A 25,782-nucleotide genomic window follows, 5' to 3' on the forward strand; every position below is an offset into this window, starting at 1 on the left:
TGCTCAGTGACAGCAGGAATTATCACTGCTTGTCAGTGTTGCTTTAATTCTCCTCTGGCCAAGCCAAGCCATACCATGTCTATGGCTTTGTCATACATTTCAGACTTTAAAACTTGAACAATTATTCTCCTATATTTCTGAGGCAAACAAGAATGAGTTCTTTCACTCCCCCTTCAATGGCCATTTTCTCTTTTCTGGTGGTAAAGCTATATTCCCATGATGCTGGGATTTTATTTAATTCCTCACCTTATTCCTCACAGACTTAGACTTTGGCAGAGGCCAAGAATGGGCATGTAGAAGAGTCAGTGGTGCAAGACACCGTTAGAAACTTCTGAGAACAGTGCTGGAAAAGATGAGTGCGGATGCACATGGAGGTTGGGTGCCAGCCGAGGCTCTGAGCCTTTGTACACAGCCAGTGTGAGCAGGTACTTGCTGTAACAGTACTTCCTTGGAAACACAATGGCCACTTGTGAGCCAGCCCTACCCCAGCACAGTGGAAGAAAGCCAGGCAGGGAAGCGTGTCCCTGGCGGCACATAGGGACTGGCTGGGTGGGGTGCAGTGAGGGGCAGTAAGGGGGTGAGGAGCTGTGGATGTGACTGCTGAGGCTGTGCGGGGTGGGAAGCTTTTCCTCTTGTGATTTCACCTGGATTGCATGCCAGCCTCAGCACACAATGTTATCACTGCACGCCAGCACATAGCCAGGGTGGCTGTGCTCACAGAGTTGGGCCTCAGGAGAGTTTTTCCAGTCCTTATAGCTTTTGACTTTGACAGCCCTTGCCAGAAACATGCCATGGCACTATTACCTGGGTTTGTTTCCAGCAGTACCAGGACTGCCTCTGCTCACGGATGACCTGTGCACTGGGGTGGATATCTGGTTGTGTGAAGTAAAAGTGAAGGGTTTTGTCAGGAACTGAAGCAGGGACCTCTGCTCTGCCCCACCTCTCCCTGTCCATGTGTGCTGCTCTTGGCTGTTTCCTTATCTAGGGTTTATTGCTGTGCGAAACAGCTGAGTTAATGACTCAAACCCAACACTCAGTCCCTGCTGCATGAAGACTGTGCTGCCCAGATGGAAATCCTTCCCAAGTAACCCATTACCCTTTCTGTAACAAACATGCAGCTGTTGAAACCATGAGTGCTCTTGGTTAAACAGAGTCCTTCAGAGCTCAGACCCAGACTGTGGTAGTGGGTTCTGGGGGCAGGGATGTGTGGTCTGTGCACAACCATGTTTTGTCACTGCTAAATATCATGCTTAAAAAGGGAGAGCTGAGCCTGGATCATCAGAAGCACTTGGCATTTTCACAGATATCCTTCCATGGCAGTCTGTGGAAGTTTTATCTTCTAAGGGACATAAGCTAGATTAAATACTGTCTCTAGAAGTCCCAGTCTGAGCCTGCCCTCTTCCCTACAGAGATCCTCCATTATTTATTTTGTTCTGTTGCTCCATGAATAAAATGTTTATTGCCCCTTACTTTTTTTATTTTTTTGCCTAGGTAAGCCCAGGCATCTTTATTTGAAAAGAAGAAATCAATACCCTTTCTTTAATTCCTTGGCAGCCTTTAGTCTTCCCAGGACAGATGTTTTCTAGGACAGTTCTGGTTTTCCATGCTTTAGGAGAATAGGCAATACATTCAAAAAGTGTAACAGCACTGGACTACTTTGCAGGAGATGAAGTGGTTCCAACCTTTGGGAACCAGGGATTCATCAGTGACTAAAGTTTTGGCACATGGCTTTTGACAGGCAGGACAATGTACAGAGCAAATAGGATCCAAGAGAATTTGCAGGATTCTTTGTATTTTTGGGGGGTCTGCTCTGGTTGTTCAAGCCTTTGTAGGTTCACTGACAGCTTGACATGATTGGTGTTTGTACTCCATTAGAACTGAAACTACAGTAACAAAAAGGAGGCTGCTGGTACCCTCATGCTGGACAGGTACAAGTCTTCTATAAGCAGCTCAAGAGCTGATGCATCACACCCTTTGATACAAATGCACTCAGTGCTTTGTGGGGCATCATCTCTATTAAGCTTGAAGGAGGCAGGATCCATGTTCAAGCTGTCTGTGACCTTTCCTTTGGCACATATGGATTGTGCTCTGGCAGTGTATTTATTGCTTTGTTTTCTGTTGAGTATTCTTTGCTACTCTCATTCTGCTTTGCAGTAATTATAGTCTTCTCACTTAACATTTGCTTCTGTTGTTGTCTTGCCTCTATCCTTTGAACTGATTCCCTTGTGTGGATAGCGAAGACAGGCATTATCTTTCCAGGACTGAGAGATGAGACATTGCTCATAGATGGGACCAGCTTTGGAATGCATGAGCCAGAATGCTCAAGATGATGCTTTAAATTGCCACTTGTAATGCTGCTTTTTGGTGTACCTCACAGGTCATAAATTATTTTTGGGAGCTGGGCTAGAGGATATTTAAACCCTTAAAATTACATACTAGCAGCCATGTGTAGATCTAAGATCTAATACGATCAGGACAAGGTGAGAAGATAATTCAGGGAGTAACTTCTTCATTCAAGCTGGCAGGTAGAAGCTGCCTTTTGAAGCAGAAAATAAGCACTCTTTTTTTCTAACTTGCTGAATTAGGGGTCATGGAGAACACGTAATGGGGAGACTTTGACAGCAGAGGGCTGTCACAAAAATTGGAGAATAAATCAGGCAGGACTGAGGTGACGTATTTACACACCTTGCCTCTACGTGTACATCCAAAGATCATGTTAGCCCCATCAAGCACAGTGCTGCACCATGAGCTCGTATGCAGCTCCTCAACTACCCTGAGTTCAGAGTCCTCCCTGGAGTCACTGCTTCCTGGGACAAAGTTCCCTATAGCAGAGCTACAGCTGATCTTGTGATGTGCAAGACCTGACCTTCCTTGTGCTCGAGTAAATCCTTTCTGTGCCTGCCTGACTGTGCCATCGGGGGAACTCTAGATTAGTGGTCCCCTTTTCAAGATTTGTCCCTCTCCTGGACTTAGTGACATTTGCAAAATGTTTGATGTTTTCTTCCAGGTTATTGACTAAAAATACCATGGCGCCAAACACCCTCCAGCATCTTGGTACAAACATGCTATAAACAATCACTTCTAGTTCTCAGTTGTATCTTGGGACCAGTCTGATAGGTCATTTATAGTCTGTTTAATGACTGCTATCTTATTTTTATGTCAAGCAAGTTCTTTAATCGAATTGCCATGTGATAGAGTGGAAACTGTCTTCCAGGATCCTAAGTGTATTGTACCAGCTTTGTTATATTTAACAACGGTGCATGCAATTTCCTCAGAGAAAAGTATTGCCCCAGTTCAATGGGGTAAATTTTCTATAAACCCATCTTGATTGCCCCTAGTTATATTTCTCTCCTTTTATTCCCTGTGTTCTGTGTTAGCCGCTTCATGATTTAGTTCAGGACTGAGATTCTATCACAGCTCTGTAGTTACCTGTGAGTAATTACAGTTATGAGATAATTATAGAATAATTATGCCCTTCTACATAGTCTTTACAAGGTGCCAGGCTGTGTGTTTTCTTCTTCTCCTCTAGGACTTCGCCATTGCATCAAAAATTAAAGTAAATCAACAGAAACAGTGCAGAGACATCCTGTGCAGCTTATTTTAAATAAACAAAAACCAAAACCACTCCCCCACCAAACAAAAAAAAACCCAACAAACCCCCAAACAACTTTCAGTGCAGGGTATCCAGTCCTGCTGATTTGAAATGGCTGATTTTAGTAGGTGGTATTTAATTCCTCTGAGATACTACAAGAATAGACATGTCATCAACAATGTCTAAATTATCTACTTTCTTTTTCCCAGCAGTAGGATAGAAGTATTTATTGATTTCATTTTTCTTGTCTGCATTATTATTGAATAATCTAACATTTCCATCTAAAAACAGATCAATACCATGATTAGAACTCATTTTGTTCTGAATTTACTTTAAAAAAATAGCTTTGTCAGTCTTCTTTTTTTCCCTTTCACTTCCATCATCTTATCATCATATCTATATGTGTTTTACCTACTTACAGCACCCCCGCTTCCATTTTAGATGTGGTTATGGTTTTGCAATTACACTGTTTCTTTACTGAAGAGTCGTGTATTTTTGGTGCCTCGTAAAATTTTTTTTAGCAGCTCTTGATAATTATTGATATTTTCTTATTTAAATCCCTTCTTTGTGTTGACTTAGCCCAGAATTCTACTCGGGGCTGGGAAATGGGACTTTTTAAAGCATCATGTCTTTCAAAGCGTTGCATTACAGCTTTGGGCTGCCTTCTGCTTTCATATGTGCAATTAGCTGGGGATCAGTAAACCTGTTACCAGCCTCGTTTCTACCATCACTTTACCCATCCAGATAAAGCAAAATACAGATTTTATTCATTTTGGATATAAGATTTGAGAAACAAGGAAGCTGTTTCGAACATTTAAAAATCCCCAATGCTGTTTTTGAGTCGGCCACATCAGCATGTGTTATCTGAGCAATAACATATTTGTTTTTTCTTTGGTTAGTGCTTGAATAACCAGTGCTCCCATATTGCAGCGTTGCTTGGTTATCTGTTGCAGATCCAAATCATCAGTGTGGTTACCAGAACAACAACTCAAAAATACTGCATATTGTTAATTAGGAAATTATGATTCAAAATCACAAACAAGCAGGTAATGCATTTTCTTTTCACCCCACTTCTGCCCATTCAGTTTTTCTTAGGGCTACAGCCATTGATTTTAACATTGTCATACAAACCATCCCAGTATCTTTTCCAGTGTCTTATAGCTATAGTCCTTTGGGCAGACAAAGCCTTGATGAATATAAAATGGAAAGGGATGCCACATTTTTATATAGCTAAAGGGGATGTATTAGAATGGATTTGACTTCTTTATTATAAAGGAGGGCAGGCTTTTGCAAGGAAAAGCCAGGGCTGCAGCTGAATACAGCCAGCACTGGTAAGTGGAGCTGATATGTAGCAGAGGGATTAGAAACCCAACAAATCTGCTGCACACTGGGCCAAAGCAGGGTGGCCAACAGAAATATCAGAGTTCATGCCCTTGCTTCAGAGCTTCAGGGGCTGGAGAGACACAGGCTATTAAAATACATGCCTATATTTTGGTGAGGAACTATCTGTAGTAATAGTTTCATTCATTATGATAGTGTTTTTCAATCAGGCAGCAATGGGGCCTTGTAGCATGGGACATGTGGAAGAGTTGCTATGCCAAAGCTGGACTTGCCATAGAAGTAGCTGCTGAAAGTTTTGCCAGGTCTGACCCAGGACAGGGGACCCCCAAAGGAGACTTCTCTTACAAGGATCCAGATAATGCTTTAAACCGTATTGCTGTTAAGAATATCATAATCACTGAGCTGTAGCAGGACTTCAAGGGATTGAGATTTGCTGGCAATAAATAAGGAAAAATCCAATAGGTCTCTCCAAACTGGAAGCCCTTCAGCCCTACCACCTACTTTTTCTGCAAGCTCTGTACATAGATAATCCCTGCCTCACTCCACCCAGCTGTTTATTAGTTTGGGTTGTCTCAGGGAATGCTGAAGACCTTTGGATGGATGATTTATCTATGGACAGGTTATCTTCTTGATCAGGAAAGAAGAACAACTGGCTCAACAGCTTCCAAGTTCAATAACCTCCTTTTCTTCTTAATAAATTGCTGAGGCATGAGAGCCTTCCGTTCCTTGCTGGTATCTTTTACACTGTGCCCAAAGAAACAATCATATCAGGCTCAGGAAGGCACATGACTGAAAGGGCAGGGAAACAGGAACCGTCCCCAAGGATGTCCTCCCCAGAGAGGCTGGGAATGTGTTCTGTTGTGGGAAATGGGAATCTGAGGTCAGACGAAGTGCACAACAGGTACAGCCATCTCTTGTGACTGGAAGAACAGATAATGGTCTGTTTTGCTGTCCCCATTGCTCCTCTGTCCTGCTTATGAACTCTCCCAAGACACCTCCATACCTCGTATGCACAGTGCACCTCCACCATGTCATTGTGCTGTGTGGAAATGAAAGCAGGGAGATAAAGATGGAGAGTGGGTGGTGACAACACTCCTGAGAGCCCTGAGCCTACCACTCAGCAAGGCAGGCCTCTGTGGTGTTAGAAGAACCCAGAAAAAGGGAGAAAGGAGTAGGGAGTAAGCCCCCATCTGAAACTGTAAGGCAATAAACCTCATGGGCAGTGTGGTAACACAGGACTGTTCCCAACATATTGACTTGTTCAGATCGTTCAGAAGCTTTGTCCTTTCCAGGTCCTTGTGCCTGAGGCTGTTAAGAGATTGTACAAAATGTCTTGATAAAAGAAACATAGGGAATCTCCCACTCAAAAGACTCAGAGGTATTATTAGCCTCTCTGTTACTGGTAGGCCTGAAGCAATCAATTATTACCAGAAGTATTATCAGCTGCTTGTCACTGCTTTCCCTCAATCCACTTTACATAGTCCAGGTTGGCTGTAAGCAATATGTTCCCTAACTGGTCTGATACCTCACAACAGATAGCAGCTAATCCATTTCTCTGGGGAAGATCTCAGTAGTGGTGGAAGGGCCATAACCTAGAATATATGCCAAGAGAAAATCGAGACTATGGACCACCTAAGTATGTAGCTTGCCTATATTCTCAGATCTTCTCAGAGATGTCATCCAGCTGATGTGCTCCACCTCCATTTCTGACCAAACAGTAGGTTCTAGGCAGGGGGCAGATAAAGAGGCAGGAAAGAGGAGGGTATATGGGGACCCAGGAAAGGCATTTTGTATATCGTGGCTCCATAACACATTTGCTACACCTTGCCTACAAGGTCTAGGCCCTTTCCCAATGCACCTCTTCATAAATAGCACCTGCACTGACAGCAGAACTTAGAATTTCTAACCAGGACACTGCTGTAACGGTTTGTATTTCTAGAAATATCCTGGTCAAGTTTTAAGTGAAATCATGTGTCTAAAAGAGTATTATTCTCTTTCTAGCCCTCCTTGTGCTGCTACTGCAGCATCATAGCACCTAGCTTTGAAATGTGAGAGTTCATCTCCTTTGCCTTGTAGGTCCTTTGTAAGGTTAGTGTAGTTTTTATTACTAACCATGCTGTTACTAAAGGGAGGATCATGCACATCAGCTGGTATACATGAGAAATATTTGCTGGAAAAGGATTGGAACTAGATGATCTTAAGGTCCTTTCCAACCCAAACCATTCTGTGATTCAAGTGAAAATCCTGATTATACTAGCAAAAATAGTGCTTTATCAACAAAGTTAATGCTGATTCTATAGGTGAAATCAATGACATGAAAGTGACCTCTGTGGCAGTTTAACTCCATCTATTTAGTCATTGTACTATAAAAAATCAAATTAGCAATAGGTATTGCTGCATCACCACAAGTTTCCTGTGTTTGCCTTAGTTTCTATCTGAAGGAAGAAGTTTCAGAAATGAGGGAAGAGGGAAGAGAAAGGCAGAATTTAGGTACAGTGTAAGAGACACACACTGCCGCCTTCTTTCTCATTCATAGCATCTCCCGGTCTCCTACGCTGCTGTTCAGTGCATGAATGAGAAAACACCGCCCGCTAGTGGTTTACGCTGCAGGAGCCCAGAGGCCCCTTGGCTGAGGAGGTTTTACCATGTTTCTGCTTTGTGATCCTCCTCCAGCAAATGTACTGGGAAAACGCGGGTAGCTCTTACTCATCCTTTGGTAAAATCAGCATCTCTGGAAAAGGTCCATGCTGAACTGAGCAAGAAGAGAGGTTCTTATTAGAGGTGCCATGGGTCACTCGCACCCTGTTTTTCGTGTTTAGTGTCAATGTCCGCAGGAAACACTCTAAATAAGCTATGGGATTTAGTCTTAGTTACTACAGTAAGGGAACAAATTGGTTGAAGTGTGGTTACAGCAAGCAAATGCCTCTAAATCTGCAGCATGTTCAGAGCCATCGCTAAAGTCAAAGAACAAAGCACTGACCCTCCAGAAACTTCCCTTGACGGTAGCCCTGCTGTGTAGAGGTACCTCTGGTAGCCTGGGGTGAGGTGGCTCCAGCATGGGAAGCAGTACTGCACCACTGTGTTCCATTCCGCCCCACTCCAGAGGAGATAACTCAAGTGTAATGCTTTGCTTGACACAGCTGACTTGCTCCCGGACCGGAGCTCGTGTCTCTCCAGTCCTGCAGTGCACTGGGTGGCGGTAGACAACCTGGGCTGTCCAAGGCTGTTCTTAGGGTTGGTGGCAAGATACTTAGAATCATAGAATAGTTAGGGTTGGAAAGGACCTTAAGATCATTCAGTTCCAACCCCCCTGCCATTGACAGGGACACCTCACACTAAATCATATCACCCAAGGCTCTGTCCAACCTGGCCTTGAACACTGCCAGGGATGGAGCATTCACAACCTCCCTGGGCAACTCATTCCAGTGCCTCACCACCCTTACAGTAAAGAATTTCTTCCTTATATCCAATCTAAACTTCCCCTGTTTAAGTTTTAACCCATTACCCCTTGTCCTATCACTACAGTCCCTAATGAAGAGTCCCTCCCCATCATCCCTGTAGGCCCCCTTCAGATACTGGAAGGCTGCTATGAGGTTTCCACGCAGCCTTCTCTTCTCCAGGCTGAACAGCCCCAACTTCCTCAGCCTGTCTTCATATGGGAGGTGCTCCAGTCCCCTGATCATCCTCGTGGCCCTTCTCTGGACTTGTTCCAACAGTTCCATGTCCTTTTTATGTTGAGGACACCAGAACTGCACACAGTACTCCAGGTGAGGTCTCACAAGAGCAGAGTAGAGGGGCAGGATCACCTCCTTCGACCTGCTGGTCACGCTCCTTTTGATGCAGCCCAGGACACGGTTGGCTTTCTGGGCTGCAAGCACACACTGAAGCCAGCTCATGTTTATTTTCTCATCAACCAACACACCCTTCTCCGCAGGGCTGCTCTGAATCTCTTCTCTGCCCAACCTGTAGCTGTGCCTGGGATTGCTCTGACCCAGGTGTAGGACCTTGCACTTGGCATGGTTAAACTTCATGAGGTTGGCATCAGCCATTTTGTTTTAAACTGAAAATATTCCTCTGAGATTTCTCTAGGTCTTTGGCCCTATATAAAACTGTAGAGCCAACAATTTCCCAAAGCCTCTCTCTCCCCCGTGATTGTTTTTCTGCTTATGAGGTAAGACCATCCTTAACAGATGTTTGTTTACCTCTTCATAAAAACCTCCAGCCTCCCCAAGCAGTGCGCTGCAGTGCTTTGCTATTCTTACCCTTGCAAAGTGTTTTTCTAGTGTTTAGCTATATCATTTTTATTGCAAATTAAGCTTATTATTTCTTCTTCTACTTTTGGTGAATGTAAAGACAACTGATTAGTCTCTCCACCCATTACAACAAATGTTTATGTGCTGGAAGACTGTTATCATGCCTCCCCTCCTGTTGTTCTTTTCCTAGAAAAAACAAACTCAGTTATTTTATCTGTTCCTTATAAGTCATGTTTTTTTCACATCTCTTATCATTTTGTTGTTCTTTTTTGGACTCTCTCCAATTTGTCTGCATCTTCTGTAAAATGTAGTGCCTGGAACCGGACACGCTGTTCCTGCTGAGAGCTCAGCAGTACTGAGTGAAGGCACAAAATAATTGCTTCCTCTGCCTTCCACACAAAACTCCCCTTAAAGCATCTCAGGATGAGATTTGTCTTGTTTCTGCTGAAATCTCACTTTACAGACTCATATTCAGTCCCACCCCAGCTCACTCTTTGCTGCACTGCTGTGAAGTGGTTATGATCTAGTTTGGACCAGCACATTTGGTGTCTGTGCTCCTGATCGGTACCTTGGTGCAGTCTCCTCTGCAGAGGGCAGCCCAGCTCTCCAGTGTCTCACGTTCCTCTCAGATCCGGATGGCCTCAGGCCCCCTGCCTTCAGGAGGGACTGCTGACCCCAGCCCAGCTGCCACCCTTTCAGTGTTTTCCTCTAGTCTGTTGTCCAACACGCAGGATACACTGAGCACCCCTGGAGGCAGAACATCAGGGACGTGATCCTCCCAGCTGGAAAAGTGAAGTCCTGACAATTACCTTTGGTTATGGTACTTCAACCTGTGTAGCCTCTGCATGGTGACTGCTTGCTGCTGTGGGAGACTGGGATCTAGGTACTTTTTAAATGCTCACTAAGGTCAAGGTATTTTATATCTACTATTTTCTCCTCATCTAGCAGGCCTGTTAGTCGAAGAAGGAAATTAGCCTGTTTTGACAGGACTTGTTCTTCAGAATTCCCTGCTGGTTGTTTCTTATTACCTTCTTGTCCTTTAGCTACTTACAAAGTGATTGTTTCATAGTTGGCTCCAGTATCTCTGTAGGTATCACGGTTAGGCTGACTGGCCTGTAATTCCCCAGGTCCTCTTCTAACAGTAATTTTCAGAGAACTGCATTTAAGTTAAACAGCTATTGAAAAACATTCCACTTTTGCCCTGCTTATCTTTATTCATTGTCTAGTTTTCTTCCATCTCTTAAATTAAAAACATGTTTCCCGTAAGCTTTTATCCTCTACTGGAGCCCCAGCACAATTCACCCCTGCCTTCACCTCTTCTCCCCTCTTCCGGCCCAAACCTTCCTGTTACTTAAATACTTACCCAATTTCCCTCCTCTTGATGCTTTATATCTTCCTCCCTCTCTTTTCTTTATGGTTTGTTTGCAGTTCCCTAGCAAAATATATTCCCCAGCAACTTACCTTCTTCCTCCCCCCCCAGCCCCGATGCCTGGAGGGCTCTGAAGAGAGTCCTGGAAAAAGCTCAGAGCTCTGCCCTTAAAATGTGGACAGTGATATTTACCATGCTTCCAGGGACAAGTTCTGCCAAAAGACTTGTCCAGGACTAACTACATTTAAATGATCTCTGGGACCAGTAGGTGGCAGAGAGAAGGTGAAATGTGGGAGCCTCTGGTCCTAGTGATCAGACTTGATAGATCACTCTGGCTCTAGGGAGGACAAAGACACATGTTATTAGAAAGCAGATGTCTGATAAGTTGGCTAGTGTCTAGCAAGCAGGAGTGTTGGGTAAAGCTCCCATCTTCTTGTAGGGAGGAAGAATATATCTAGTGTTCAGCTTCAGCCATGAGCGAAAGGTTTGTGTGTTCAGCAGAGGAACAGGAAGCATGTCCCACTTTCTAGCTAAGCAGATCAGGAGAAGATAAGTTTGTTTGAGGGAGAGGTATCGTTATCCAGGGTTGTAAGCTACATAATTGCACAATCTGCTATCATGCATGAACAGAGCTGTTCAATAGCATGGCCCTGCCTTGTCCTGACATCATGTCTATGTTGGAAATCCGTTTGGAATGAAAAATCCCACATTCCCCAAGTGACCTCGTAGTCTCTGAGCAAAAGGCTGAGTTGCAGTAGAGACTTCACAGTCTCAGTGGTTCCAGAGATGGAAGCTCAAAAGCAGCTAAGGAATGAGAAGTCAGCAATGAAACAAACTTCTTTCCAAAGCTAGTAACATTTAAAAGTGTGGGTGAATGTCCATGGTTCTTTGAAGTCAAGAAAAGTCCCAAAGGCAAGACAAAGTCACTGTGAATAGCAGTGCTACTCTCATTAGCTGTTGCTGTTTCTAGTGCTGGCTTTTGGACATGGCCCTGAACCAGGTTGCCTAATGAGAGCATAAATACTGGGGCAGGTTGGAAGTGTTGGCCATTATCATTGTGGCACAATCTGTGTTGCAGACTCAGCTAATGTCACGTGCTTGTGTGAGATCCAGTCTTCTACACCTTTGGTTTTATGTTCTCTACTCTTTTCTTTCACAGCCATTACTTCCATATTAAAAAAGCAGCCCTGACTTCTGGCATTAACCTGATGCCTTAAAGAATCAAGTCCTCTTCTCGCTCTTCTGCTCTGCCCTCTCCTTTTCACCCCCATCTCAAACAACCACTTCCCTGTGTAGTAGCCTCAGTACAAGAGGAATTCCTCACTGGCCATCTTCATCTTTATTTAGGTGCTTTTCTGTGGCCATTTCATCGGTGTGTGTGTGTGTGTGTGCGTGCGCACGTGTGCTAGTGAGCTGGAGAATCTGGCCCAGAATGAACTCAGGGATGCCTTTTTAAAAGGCATCCAGTTAAAGGGACTCTATGGTTTTCCCCAAACCAGAAATGTCCAGCAAACTGTGTGCCCCATGTTAAAGGCTCTGCACCCTACTGATAGCAAAGAAAGTCACCGTGATCACTCAGATGAAGGTGCCATATACCAAATGATTAGCCACTCACATATAATTTCTGCATCAGCTGCATTTTGCAAGCTGTTTTGCAACTTGCCAGACAATATTTGATATTTAGATAGTTGTTTGCAAATGGTGGATAAAAGGTTAATAGGACATGTCTCTGACAGTAGCTGGATATAATTTAGAGATGGACTACAGCCATGTAGCTACATACCAGATTTGGGTTTTGGCTCATTATATTGGAGAGATAAGGTCCCAGAAGGAATATGCATGTTCAGTCAGAGCTGAGTTTTAGTCTGAGAAGGGATGGGCAGTTTAACATGTGAACCATCTGGCCTCTGTGATGCACCAGCTTGCAATCGCTCTTTAAAGGTGTTAGCTGCTGATAATATCATTTAGTCCTCCCTCTCTTACTGCTTCCCAGAGAGGGGATGAGGGTGGCATTGAAGACCAGTCACACATGTATTAATCCTAGTTTATCTCAGTAGCATATAGCAAAACAAAGCAACAAAGGTATTCCTCACTCTCCCTTACTGTCCTTAATCCTCTTGTTGATCAAACTGTGCATTTTTTTATTCACTGCATATTTGTGAGACTTGTGTCTTCTCCTCTGTGTGTCCTCTCTCCTGGAAGACTATTCCCATGCTTCATGTAGCACAACCTGAAAAATGCCAGATATAAACCTCTACTACTTCTCTATTAAGAGAATGATTTATTAAGGTGTTGAGAAATGACCTTCATTCCAACTGCATGCATGGAGATTGATTTTTTTTTTTTTTTTTTTGTCCTCCAAACTGGTTCCTCTTGCAAAATGTGATTCTTTTCCATCTTTTACTTATATTTTACTTCTTTTGAAATCCAGTTGGTAAAAGATCATCTCTTCTTCCAGTTGTGCTTTGGACTTTGGAGCTATGCAACTCCTCTGCTTAAAAGCTGTTTGGGAAGACATCCATTGAAATGAGGCTCTGAACTTACATGGGCATAAATGCCAGAAACACTGAAGAGAGGTTTATTGGTTTGAAGAGACACAACTTTGTGGCCCTCACAAAATGACCATTCAAATGACAGCTTCTCTAGAGACAGAGCATCTCCCAGTGCTATTCAAGGAAATAAAATCTGCATGAAGAGAGAGGAGAGCTACTTGCTGCTTTATGATGTTATGGGCCCAGTATCTGTATCATTGCTTAGCAGATCTTGCTTCCAGTTATCCTCCTTTTCTTCAGAGCTGAGCACAAAGAGTACATTCTGAGCAATTCATACAGAAAGACTACAAAAATAACACCTCAGAGTAAAGCTATAACCTTTGGCTTATAATCAAAACTCACGAGGCAGTTAGTTGTACCTATGGATGCATTACGAGCTTGTGACTTCTCTCTTCTGTTGGGCTCTGCAGCATTTCTGCAGATGGTTGGGGGTAGGTGAGTGTGCCTGGGGTAACATTCTTGTTTGCTGGGCTGCTGGAATTCGCCTGCGCTCCTTAACAAAACAGTTTGTTTTAGCCATTTTGGATGCCTGTGCATGTGCAAAATGCAATTGGAAGAAAAACTAAGCAGAACCAAGACACTGAAAGGCAAGGTTGTAAAATTGGTATTTCTCAGCTTGATTAACCATGACTGATGATCTAATTTTCCAATACTGCTGCTTTTTCCAGGTAAAAGATGTTAAAGAGCAGCTCAATGTATATGACAATGCCACCTACAGGTACCTCAGTGACTACCTGTGCTGGAAATCAGCAATATGACTTACCTGTCAGAGCTGGGTGTAGGGTACAAAATAATTCGATTAGTTCTGCCACTATCAGAGAAATTGGCACTCCCGTGTCACCTGTCACACCACAACACCTAAAGACTAGTGAGTGGGGACACACACACAGAGCTGTGTTGAACCATAGCAGAGTTGCTGAGATGCTTTGGTTCCTGCTTAACTGTGCAAACTCCTGTTTAGGCATGTATTAGGTTTTCACTGCCTTTCTCCTGTTCCTCTCCCTGCTCTGGTTTTTCATGTTCAGTAGATTCTCCTCTCTCTCTCTCTGCCTCTCTTTCTCTATTTTTTTTTCTCCCTATTGTTCCCCATGTCACTAACTGTCACTCACTTTATAAAGCCGTCTGGCTCAGAGCTTAAATATTGCAGGGCAACTAAAACCCGCCATCAGAGCCAATTCAGTCATATCTGCTCAGTCGTGCGACAAGATTGGGACTTTTAGAGTAGGGAAGAAGAGAGACAAAATTTCACTCTTTCCTGCAGGGTGCCAAGAGAGGAGGGGGACACACTTCTTCGGTGGAGCATTTCACTGCGGCAAGTTGCTTGCTCAACGTCCTTAACCTATACAGTCTTTTTAGCTGGTGGTGGTGCGCTCAGGTTGCAACATCTGGAAGTGCAGGGTGGGGCTGCACTCACCCATGTGAGTTAAGAACACGAGTCTGTTGACTCCAAGTGGGCTTAGGCAGTCTCCTCGTGATAGGCAATTTAAACAAAAAGGTGACTGCCTAAATTCATCACTTTCAACTTTTTCTGGGACTTGAAGGGCTCACTGCTTACAGGTGGAACCCCAGGCATTTGAACTGGTTGTGCATCTGCAGTCTGCCCGAAGTTGTTTCTTGTAGTTGAACTGATTGAGCAGCTTTGAACCACTTCACTGGCAGAAAAATGAGAGGATGGGCATGGCAGAGTTACGAAAAACGTGACTAGTTCGGAAGTGATCTCAGGAGTTTAGCCAAATGTATCAACCTGCAAGTGAGATATTTGATGGAGTTAGGAAGTAGTTTTCCTTCTCTTGTACAGTGAGTTTTCCGTATGATAAGGTTTATCACATCTAGAATGTCGCTCTTGTGCGTTGCAGTGGAAATGTTCAAATGCTAGCTGCGGATATCAGCGTGACTCACAAAGAAAGGGATGGAGTTAACTTCAGTGCCTGGGAGACAATGAGGTTCATACTGTGTGTAGCCATGTTTTTTTACGGTTGCACATGATCGGTAACTGTCAGGTGTGCTTTGCTCTGTGAATCTGCAGAAAGAGAATGTTTAAATCAGTTTAGTTAATGTATGTAAACAGCATAATCTTCTGCTAGACTTGTCAATGTAAGTGCTGACATTAACACACTCTTCTACACAACTTTAATGACTGAGAAAGTAGCAATTTTCTTCAGTGATTAAATTATGTTTGCTGCTTACACATGCAAGGTATTTGTGCAAGCTGAAGAAGTGTGCTCTGTTCTTTGTTTTCTGACATGGGTGTCTGGGGTTAAAATTTTGCAAGGTCTGAAAGCAAGGCAAATGAGTCCATCTTGTTTTAGAACAATGACATCAGAAGGATTTCTTTGGTTGAAAATTTGTGACATTCCCCAGAGCCATAGAACTCTCAATATTTTGTGTGTTTATCTATGTGTAAATATGTACACACAGTAGTTGAAACAGACTGGGATGCGTTGGTGTGTTGTAACATATGGCATTACAAATATATCCCAGTGGTATTTGAGAGAGGAGGGAAGTTTAGATACTCAGATTTTCATCCTGTTGACTGTACCTTCTTTTACTCAGCACTTGTATATGTGTGTCTGCATATAGGAAACTATAGATGGAGATAATATCTAAGAGATGAACTTCTAAATCCCTGTGAACAGCTATTTTATGGAAAATGTTCCATAAAATGTTTCACTTGTCATGGTCCACAGTTCATTTTTTTTTTTTTTGATCGCTGTAATATTCAGCATTCCTCAGAGATTCAGACAGCTGTGATGTGTTAAATCAGCCCATCCCAAAGAAGTTTCTTCTTTATTTCACTCATGCATAGATTTTCCCTTGCCTAAAGTCATATAGTGGGAAGTTTAGGCTACACTGGATCAAATCCTAGCCTAGGAATAATTTATTATCATGCAAAAATGATAGATGTAATGTTTGACTTGCATTACTTGTAAATGGACTACTTTCCTAGCTTTCCAGTAGGATGTCTGTAGCTGGCTTCCACCTCTGTGTTAGTCTGAGATAGCAGCACTGGCTTTTTAGAGAGAGAAAACAGTATTTTAGGTCACAGTTATAGACCTTTATGTTTTTCTCCATGTTTGTTCCAATATCAGTCTGGCAACTGAGTTCAGAATACAGTACAAAGAACACCAAACAATTGTATTGAATATAATGTATTCTATACAGCAAAATAGTATATATATGGTAGTTATTAAGCTTGTATATTGTTACTAACACAGCAATGATGTAATTGTGTTATTACGTAACAGAGTGATTTCTAATGTAGAATTAATATATGCAACCTAGAGAGAATTCAGGTTTGTGTAGGTGCGACATGGGCACTGATTTCAGATCTGTTTGTGCGTGGTTATGGCGCAAGAAGTGCTTGAAAGCTTCACTCTTCAAACCACTGCAGCTGCATGCTGATAAATCTGTTCTACTGTACTGCTGGCACGTGTTTGTACGTGTACAAAATCTAAGCAGGCTCATACAACTGAGTTTATGAGGCACAACAGAAGTTTCTTACTTTGAAAAGGAGATAAATACACTCCTTGGCTGAAAAGTAATTGCCCATTTAGAGCCAGGGAAGAACGAATATAGCAAGCAGTTTGCTCTGGCTTCCTAGCTCTTCTCCTAAATGAATCATTGTGATCAGGCAAATACGCAAGCAAGCAACCTTCTTTCTTTTCTCAAAGCATATTACTTACTGGTTGAAAGCAACAAAAGGCATCAGTGGGAAAACTTCAAAGCTAAAATTTAGCATAATTTGTGGTCTTTCTCTTTTTTCTTTCCTTAGACGGTAAGAAATGGGTGACTGGAGTTTCTTGGGGAACATTTTAGAGCAGGTGAACGAGCAATCCACTGTCATCGGGAGAGTTTGGCTCACAGTGCTCTTCATTTTCCGCATCCTGATCCTGGGAACAGCCGCTGAGCTAGTGTGGGGAGACGAACAGTCAGACTTTGTGTGCAACACCCAGCAACCTGGTTGTGAGAATGTCTGCTATGATGAAGCCTTCCCCATCTCTCATATCCGGCTCTGGGTTCTGCAGATCATTTTTGTATCCACACCTTCGCTAATGTACTTTGGGCATGCGGTGCACCATGTCCGCATGGAGGAGAAGAGGAGAGAGAAGGAGGAAGCTGAGAGGCGTCAGCAAGCTGAGGTGGATGAAGAGAAGCTGCCCCTGGCTCCAAATCAAAACAAAGGCAACAATCCTAATGGGACCAAGAAGTTTCGCCTGGAAGGTACCCTCCTGAGAACCTACATCTTCCATATCATTTTCAAAACCCTCTTTGAGGTGGGATTCATAGTAGGTCAATACTTCCTGTACGGCTTTCGAATTCTTCCACTTTACCGCTGTGGGCGGTGGCCCTGTCCCAATCTTGTGGACTGCTTTGTCTCCAGGCCCACGGAGAAGACCATCTTTATTATGTTCATGCTGGCGGTGGCTTCTGTGTCCCTCTTCCTCAACCTGGTGGAGATCAGTCACTTGATCCTGAAAAGGATCCGGAAGGCTCTGAGAAGACCAGCAGAGGAACAGCTGGGGGAAGTCCCAGAGAAGCCCCTCCATGCCATCACAGTATCCTCCATCCCAAAGACCAAAGGCTACAAGCTGCTGGAAGAAGAGAAACCAGTGCCCCACTATTTTCCTCTCACGGAAGTAGGGGTTGAGCCCAGCCCCCTTCCATCAGCCTTCAATGAGTTTGAGGAGAAGATTGGGATGGGACCATTAGAAGATCTTGCCAGGGCATTTGATGAGAGGTTACCATCGTATGCACAAGTGAAGGAGCCGGAAGAGGAGAAGGTAAGAGCAGAGGAGGAGGCACAAGAAGAGGAGCAGCCGGAACCTCAAGAAGAGCCAGGGGTGAAGAAAGCAGAAGAGGAGGTGGTGAGCGATGAAGTGGAAGGGCCTTCAGGACCTACTGAGCTCGCCACTGATATGAGACCCCTCAGCAGGCTAAGTAAAGCCAGCAGCCGGGCCAGGTCAGATGATTTGACTGTATGAAGGTGCAGGATATGGGGAGCACATGAAAATGAAAAGGTTGAAAAGAAAATGAGAGATAGAGAAAGAATCAAAAGGTATTTTTTAAGCAAAGTGCTAAAATAGCCATTTGAATATTATTTCCTCTTGAGATTCTCAACTGGAAAGGTATGATCATGGTAACTGTGCCTTATTTGCCCTGTATGTCCATTTGAGAAAGAACATTTTCCCTGTTTCCACATACTAGCTCACGCTTTACAGGAATACCTATGCTGTACACATAACTGATGTCTTTTAAAACCTAACGTGGCAGTGAACCGCAAATGTCACTACTGTGAACGGATTTACTGGAAGCTTTGTGTTCCACATTTCTGTTTGGCCAGTGAAGGGGAAGACTGATCACAAAGTGTATCTAGTATTTCTTTCTGTTTCCACCCATGGCATGCTGAGCAGATCTCCCCTTTGCTGTTGGCATGGAATTGCAGTTATTTAATTCACAAAGTGAATTCTGTGCTTAGCATCAATGCACTAAACTCATAAGCACTATTTCCCCTCTCTATTCAGAAAATAAAGCTGAAAAGTCTCCACTTTCTCTGAGAATGCAAATCTGAGTGAGGTAAAAATATTTTCCCTTTGTCAAAACTATTTCTGCTCTTTAAGTGACATTGCAGTGAGCAAGGTTAACAGCAGCTCTCTACTAGGATTTAGCAGATGCCCACAGATGGATTATTTGTTCCCAAGAGGGTCATCCAGCCCCAAGCCTATTTTAGACCACTGGAAAGAATAAATTCAAGTGATATTTTTTACTTGTAGTCTTGTGACTTAAAAGATCTGAATCTTGATTTAGCAAAGTAAGCATGGGAAGGCTCTGTGAAAAGAGAAAACAGCTACAGCCCCAGAGCATGAAACCACTTACAAGCCTTCATGACGTGATCCTGACATGTGCTCAGCTCCTGGAGCTCTCAGACTTACAGGCACTCAGCAAATCTCAGAGTCCTGAAGGCACCCGTGAACCTAAACCAGGGGTCTGGGTGACTGTGACTATTTAGAACTCTAAATACAAAACTGATTGTTCAGGTTGGAAAAGTCTGGTATGATAATAGTCTTTTGACATATTTTGTTTTTAACTTGACAGACAGGAGCCATCCAGTGGTCTACATCTCTATAAAATGCCAAAGTCTTGAGTAAAACAAGGCCTTTCAAAAGATGATTTAGACCTTTTATGACAACAGGTCTGTACAGAACTCTCAGAGCCTCATCAAAATCTTTCTACAAAAGTCAGAAAGACTTGTGCTTACAAATGTTTGAATGTGTGTGGATTTCTAATTTTAGGACTTCAGCAGCACCTTTTGGCTGGGACAGTGCAGCAATGTGCTCAAAATCTTCAGGTTAATATCTATGTCCCCCAGAATTGAGCCTCATGCCAGAAAAGTGCAGGTATGTGCTCTCATCTGCTCTGCTCTGCGAACCTCAGACTCTGCCAGCTCAGCAAATTCTTTCCGCTGGGCTGCAGCCCATCCCATTGTTCCCAGGGCAGGCTCTAATCCAGGTCAGGGAAAAAGCTGTCTTTGGCATAATGCATAGAACTCATCCCAACATCAGCTAGATAAGACCCCCTGCCATCTCCCATTGTAGCGGGGCTGACTCGAAGCCCATGGAAGTCAAATGGATGTTTGAGAGAGCTCCGGGTAGGCTTGGGCTCACACCTCCAGTCCTGCTGCTTCATGTCGCAGTGTGGGCAGCCACCAATACGGTCAGTTCTGCCACCCACTGATCTAACCTGTCTGGTGGACTTTCCCTGCCCTGTTACGTGGCTGCCCCATATGAGCACAGAGGTGGCTGGACTTCACTGCTGAGGTAAGCTGTACAAATGTAGAAAGTTTGTAGGGTGCTCTGGAATTCTTTAGCACCATAGTATTACCATGTTTGTTTTTTACACTATTAATCCTTTTGCTCCTCTTGGGCCTGTATATTTTCCCAAGGTTTGCAGCCCGAGGTCAAAATCTTTGCTCCCTGGACAAAGGCTGTTAGGTTGTCCTTCCTTGTGAAGGAAGACTGAAAGTTTTCGAAAGGAATATAATAAAGCAACACATGCAAAGGAACATGCAGAGAGAGAATCTGGAGGCTAGCATATATCTACCCTCTTAATATAGAAACAGGAGAACAACACAAATGAAAGGCAACTGAGGAAAGAGAAAGTTTTTCTTAAGGAAGAGTCCACTGTGCCCAATTCAAGACACTAGAATTCAAGAAAGGGCAAAGATTTAGACAAACAGCAAAATCACCACACTTATACTAGATGGGATCTATTACTTTTTATTTTGTTCACAGATAGTTATGAGAGAGTTTTCAGGGTTCTAAGAATAAAACAGAAAAAGAGGTATAATGGTTCTAAGGATCAACCAGCCCACTTGTTGAAGGGGGCCGGAAACACACTTCCCTGTGCGTAAAAACCAAAACCTTGTAATGGTTCAGTTTAAGGTATCTTCTATCTTTAGAGCATGTTACCCTTCCAGACACCAATGTACTGGACAAGATGAATCATGCCCTTATTGACTTCTAATTACTTGACAAGTTCTTTTACACACAATGTCTTTTAATAATCACTCCTGTTCCTGACCTCTGACATGCATACCTTCATTAGATCACTGGACTACTTCAAGATGAGTGCTCATTTATCACAGTATATGGTTCACAATATAGCTGTCAGGTGGTTCAGTTTTTATTCATCAGATGTTGAGTATGTCATTCTTTTTCACTGGAATGCCTCAGTAAAATGCACTGTGTAAAGTGTACTCAATGGACACTCTGTAGTTCTTTCACAGCTGCCTCAGGAAAGCTCCTCCAGGTCAGAACAGCACAATGAAACAAACCAGCGTTTTCCTCCTGCATCCAGTCAGCTGCTGTTGCTTTTTATTTATCAAGCCAGTTTTCAAGTACCCTGCCAGACTGCTAGTGAATCTGTAGCCACCAAGTACAAGCCACAGCATCAAGACACTGCTTCTCAGCGAGCTGGGCAGGGACTGAGTCCGGTCTTCTGGCATTCAGCCTCATCTCTGCAATGAAATCACTGTGGGACTGTCAGCAAGTCATTCTTCCTTCATGTACAATAGGGAATAATTTTCTACCTCACAAAGATAATGTGAGGCTCAATATATTGTGTTAGTAATAGATTGGGAGGTCCTTGGATTGAAGGCTGTACAGATGAGCAAAGGATTATTGCTATTTCCAGATGTGATAGTATATAAATGTGTTTTATTCCCTCTCAATGAAACAAATTTAATCATTTATTCAAGAAATTCCTAGTGAAGTTGCCTAACAAACAGCCTCAGTGCTGTGGATCTAATGTATGATTATACTTCAAAAAGAACTAAATAAAAAGTTGTATGTGTGAAGACCAGGGAGAATTATCTCCTTGGGAAGGGGGAAGTCACTGGACAATTACAGCCATGCCAGAACCATGTAAAGATGTGAGTACCCCCTCTTGGCTCCCTGTGCAAATAAATTACTAACTGACCACATGGTTCTCTGCAGGGAGCATAAGATGCAAGTGTCAAAATCACCAAAGGAGGTGAAAGTAGAAGAGAAAGGTAGTGTCTTAGCTTACAGTAGCATGTGGGAGTTGGTATTCTCTAGTGTCTAGAGCAGTGGACCTAGGATAATCATCTTAGATTTATTTCCAGCTCTGCTTCTGACTTGCTGTGATAATCACTTTACCTCTCAGTGCCTGTTTTCTCCACCTGTAAAATGGGTGTAAGAATTTCCACCTACCTCACAGGGATGTTGTGAGGCTTCCTTCATTCTGTTTGTAAAGTAAGTAGGAATGATCTGATGAAAAGCACTACTGAAATGGATGGTATCCTTGTTATTTCCTGGCAGAACTGCTATCTTGGTTAATATATGACTCCTCAACCAGAAAGGCAGTAGTTTGAAAATGCAAGCACTGCACTGTGCTGACAACATCAACACAGATGTGGATTTGTCATGAGTGAAAAAAGACTTTATTGATCTCCCCTGTCCTCCCACCTTAGTCTTTACCTCACCACATGAAACAGTGGTGACATGACAAGTGGCGGGGAATGCCCCTTATTTATGCTTACATAAGACAATTCCTGGAGCAGTGGGTTTAGGCTGATGAAGCTTTAACAATTCAATGGTCCTTGCAAGGCATGTGGGAGGGGGTTGTATCATGCATATTACTGGGCTTCTGTTTTAAACCATCAGTGCAACCTCCAGGAAAATTTTCCAGTTTCCATGGAAGAATTTTTGATTGTTTATGGCACACTGAAAAAAAAGCCATCCTTCATGAATGCAAACCCACAAATTATCACAGAATGGTTTGGGTTGGAAAGGACCTTAAGATCATCCAGTTACAACCCCCTGCCTGGGCAGGGACACCTCACACTAGACCATGTCGCCCAAGGCTCTGTCCAACCTGGCCTTGAACGCTGCCAAGGATGGAGCATTCACCGCTTCTTTGGGCAACCTGTTCCAGTGCCTCACCACCTCAGAGTAAAGAACTTCTTCCTTATATCTAACCTGAAATGTTATCATGTTATACTGATTCTTTCCTCTAAGTGAGATAGGTACGAACAGCCTCTGAGCACTGAAACACAGTGAGGCTCAACTTTCTCCTCCTGTAGGAGGGAATAGATTGGGGGCATCTCTGCTCTCTAGGTCTGTGTGGGAATGAAATCTACCATTGAGGGAAGAAAGTCCATTCTCTCTTGCCACTCAGTAACTCACTGACTCTGCAGTTTCACATTTAAAGAGCGGCTGTTGAAAAAAAAAGTGGCAGTTTGCTGTTTTATATAGAAAATGGCTTTTCAGGCCGACAACTGATAGTAATCCTAGCCTAGGCCTAGTTTTGTTTAGTAAAGACAGGAACATCCATGAGAACCTGAGTAAAGCCTTCCTATGAGCCTGAGGCAGTTGTGATAAAACAGTATATGGTGCCAAATTTCCTGAGGGCCAGGGTTGGATAAGTATACCAAAATCAGGGGACTTGCCTAAGTACTGGAATTATTTTCACCCCAGCAGAATGACATTGCCATTTCTTAGGCTCTCTCTGTGCTACATCTTTTAATATAGCTCAGGAAAGGCTTTTTGCCAACACCAAATGTGCTTATACAGTTGAGTAGCAACTATGGCAAATTAATGTGTGTTGACTTGCCAAGATGTTCCCTGGCACACAATCCTTTCCTTGCAACTAGCTTGGCATGCACCTATTTCAGTAGAACAGGCAAGACCCGTGTCTGTGAACAACTCGAGTTTTTCTCTCAGCATCTTGATGTACAAAGAGATATTGAGGGTTTATTCAGCCTAGGGGGAAGGGTACTATGGGTTAGGGGAGCCCCAACTGCTGTCTTCAGGTACCTAATTTTGGAGTGGGGAGGGAAGATGGAGATGGACTCTCAAGGAAGGTGAAAGCGAAAGATCAGAGGCAATGATCACAAGGAAAATTTAGACTAAAAATTTCTGGCAAGGAAGAAAACATTGTTCAAATGGAGAGTGGTTCAGTGCTAAAGCGGGTGCCCAGAGACATAGTGGGATCCCCATCGTTGGTGGGTGAAGCGTGACTGGGAAAAGCACTGAGCACCCTGGTCTGACTTTGCATTGAGCCAAAGGGTGGACCAGCTGGTTCCTTCTGCGTGGTGGAACAACGCGTATAAGGCAGTTTCTGCCTCTCTGGTAGAGCTTGCTTAGACTGTCCCTGCAGGCAACACTAACTAGCTGGGCACCACAGCAGAGCCTGATGCACAAACACAGTCAGCTGATGTTTGGTAGCTACAAAAGCTGCTTGAGGCCAGAATCACATGTTGTGTAACTGGTTTGGAAAAAGCTTTACAACTAAAAAAAATTACAAAAATGAAAGAACCCCAGTATGCTTGTCAACAGAGAAAATAATGGAAATATAAGGGGCTTTGGCCTTTCCGGCTCCCTTTCACAGTATGCTGGAGATTGGAAGGGACCTCAAAAGATCATTCAGTGTCAAGTGTGCCTTCAAATCCATTTGGAAGTGCAGAGGACTGCATTTTAACATTCTCTCAACAAAACCCTATGTATTTTAAAGCTTCCTGATCAGGGATGAAGCAGAACTGAATAGAAATGGTGATTACAGAGCTACTGACAGAACATTTTGGGAACAACAGAGACTGTTGGCCTTTGCCTTCCTAGATCCAGCCTGGCACAGTAAAAGCAAAACAAGCCGTTCATTGATTTTCAAGGAGGAAAGGCTGTATTGTTTGAAAAGTCATGCAGTAGCTTACCAAAAAACTTTTATGTCAACACAGCAAAGACTTTATGGTGATACATTAAATAGAACAATTGTCTCCTATGGTGCTTCCCTGAAGCTCAGGGGAGAGTTGGATTGAAGGACGATAAGGAAATATGCAACTGGGATAAGGAAACCCAGTTACAAATAACAGAAAATCCTAGATTATGGGCAGCTGTGGGGCAGAGGCTGTGCAGGAGGGCAGCAGAGAATCCTAGGTACCGGTGCAGCATGTCAGCTGATTGGAGGTTGCAGGTAAAGGCCGAAGTGAAGAAACCTGCAAGCTCACTGGCTGGGTACCTCATTGTAAGGATAAGGCAAGCCATCTTAAACCCAGCCCATCATCTAATCTGGTATTTCTGGATTTTAAGAAGGTTAGAAACTTTAATATAATTTAATTGAACTTTTATGTGCTGGTTACTCTATTTACCTGATAAAACTGAGAACCTGACTAGCATGGGTAAAGCTTTTTTCCCTATCCTTCTACCTAAGTATATAAAGAATTATTGAGACAAAAATGTTCACGCAAGCTTCTCAATACATGGATGTTAGTTCAAAGAAAAGTTGTAGACAACCCCATAAAGGAACTAATCTATTGCCAGTGAGCACTTTCAGCTGAAGTCACCACAAATAAATTCAAAAGAAATTCAGAAATCAGATTGATGTTGGGTTACTCCCACCTTCAGAGCTCCTTTTTATGAAAGCCCCTGGGAGAAAATAAAATGGCTGGCTTGCTGCCAGCTAAACCTGTTTGTCATGAATATGCCCCGTAGCACCTTCTGGTAACCTGTGTTATTTCTAAATATACTCTTGGCCAACAAACTGCTTTAATTCAATATGCTCCACCTCTCCTCTTTAGTTGAAAGACATCGGTTACCTCTACAAACTGAACATAAAGTAGCCACATTCACACTTTAATATGTGGAAGAATAAAATATGGAGCTGAATGGAAACCTGCCCATATACTGACCAGCCCTTCTTCCTTGCGTGCTGCCTCTCCGCTCTGGCCACCTCTATCTATATTCTGTGTAGTGGAACTACCAGCCTCTCAGAACTGAGATGTTGCCTTTGTGCCTGTGCAGTGCCATGGACCCTTCTCCCCACACATGCACATCAGCTGCTATCTAAGGAGGAACAACACAGAATAAACTTTCCATTTTCTTTCTATGCTTTTTCTCTTCCCTGAAGGAGAAATCTTGGGATTGTGATGTGGGGTGGCTCTGAGTTTTTCCAGTAGGAATTATCTTCTTCCCTGTTTCTTCCAAGTCTCAGGGAGCAGTAAATTACAGCTAAGTCAAAGGCATGTTTCAAGCCTATTTATAAACACATGAAAAGGAGAAAGTTTAAAGAGTTATGACCAAAGCCTGCCTTATTAACTTTGTGTTGAAACGAGCAGAGTTGCCAACGTGTACAAACCCACAAAAGGTGCTTTGAATAATTTAT

At 43.3% G+C, this 25,782-nt stretch overlaps 1 protein-coding gene across 1 annotated transcript in view; it reads left to right on the top strand.

The window, feature by feature from the left end:
- The window catches only part of GJA8 (gap junction protein alpha 8), a 29,201-nt gene extending 7,282 nt beyond the window's left edge, over nt 1–21,919 (top strand). Inside the window, exon 2 of the mRNA XM_062614676.1 lies at nt 16,880–21,919. Within this exon, the coding sequence (XP_062470660.1) occupies nt 16,890–18,089 (1,200 nt within the window). The 5' untranslated portion in view covers nt 16,880–16,889 and the 3' untranslated portion in view covers nt 18,090–21,919. The remainder of the gene's footprint in view (nt 1–16,879) is intronic.
- The last annotated feature ends 3,863 nt before the right edge of the window (nt 21,920–25,782 follow it).

This window comes from Pezoporus occidentalis, unplaced genomic scaffold (assembly GCF_034315485.1).
Source record: "Pezoporus occidentalis ecotype Australia unplaced genomic scaffold, CSIRO_AGI_Poc_V1 ctg177, whole genome shotgun sequence".
Taxonomy (NCBI): Eukaryota; Metazoa; Chordata; class Aves; order Psittaciformes; family Psittacidae; genus Pezoporus; species Pezoporus occidentalis.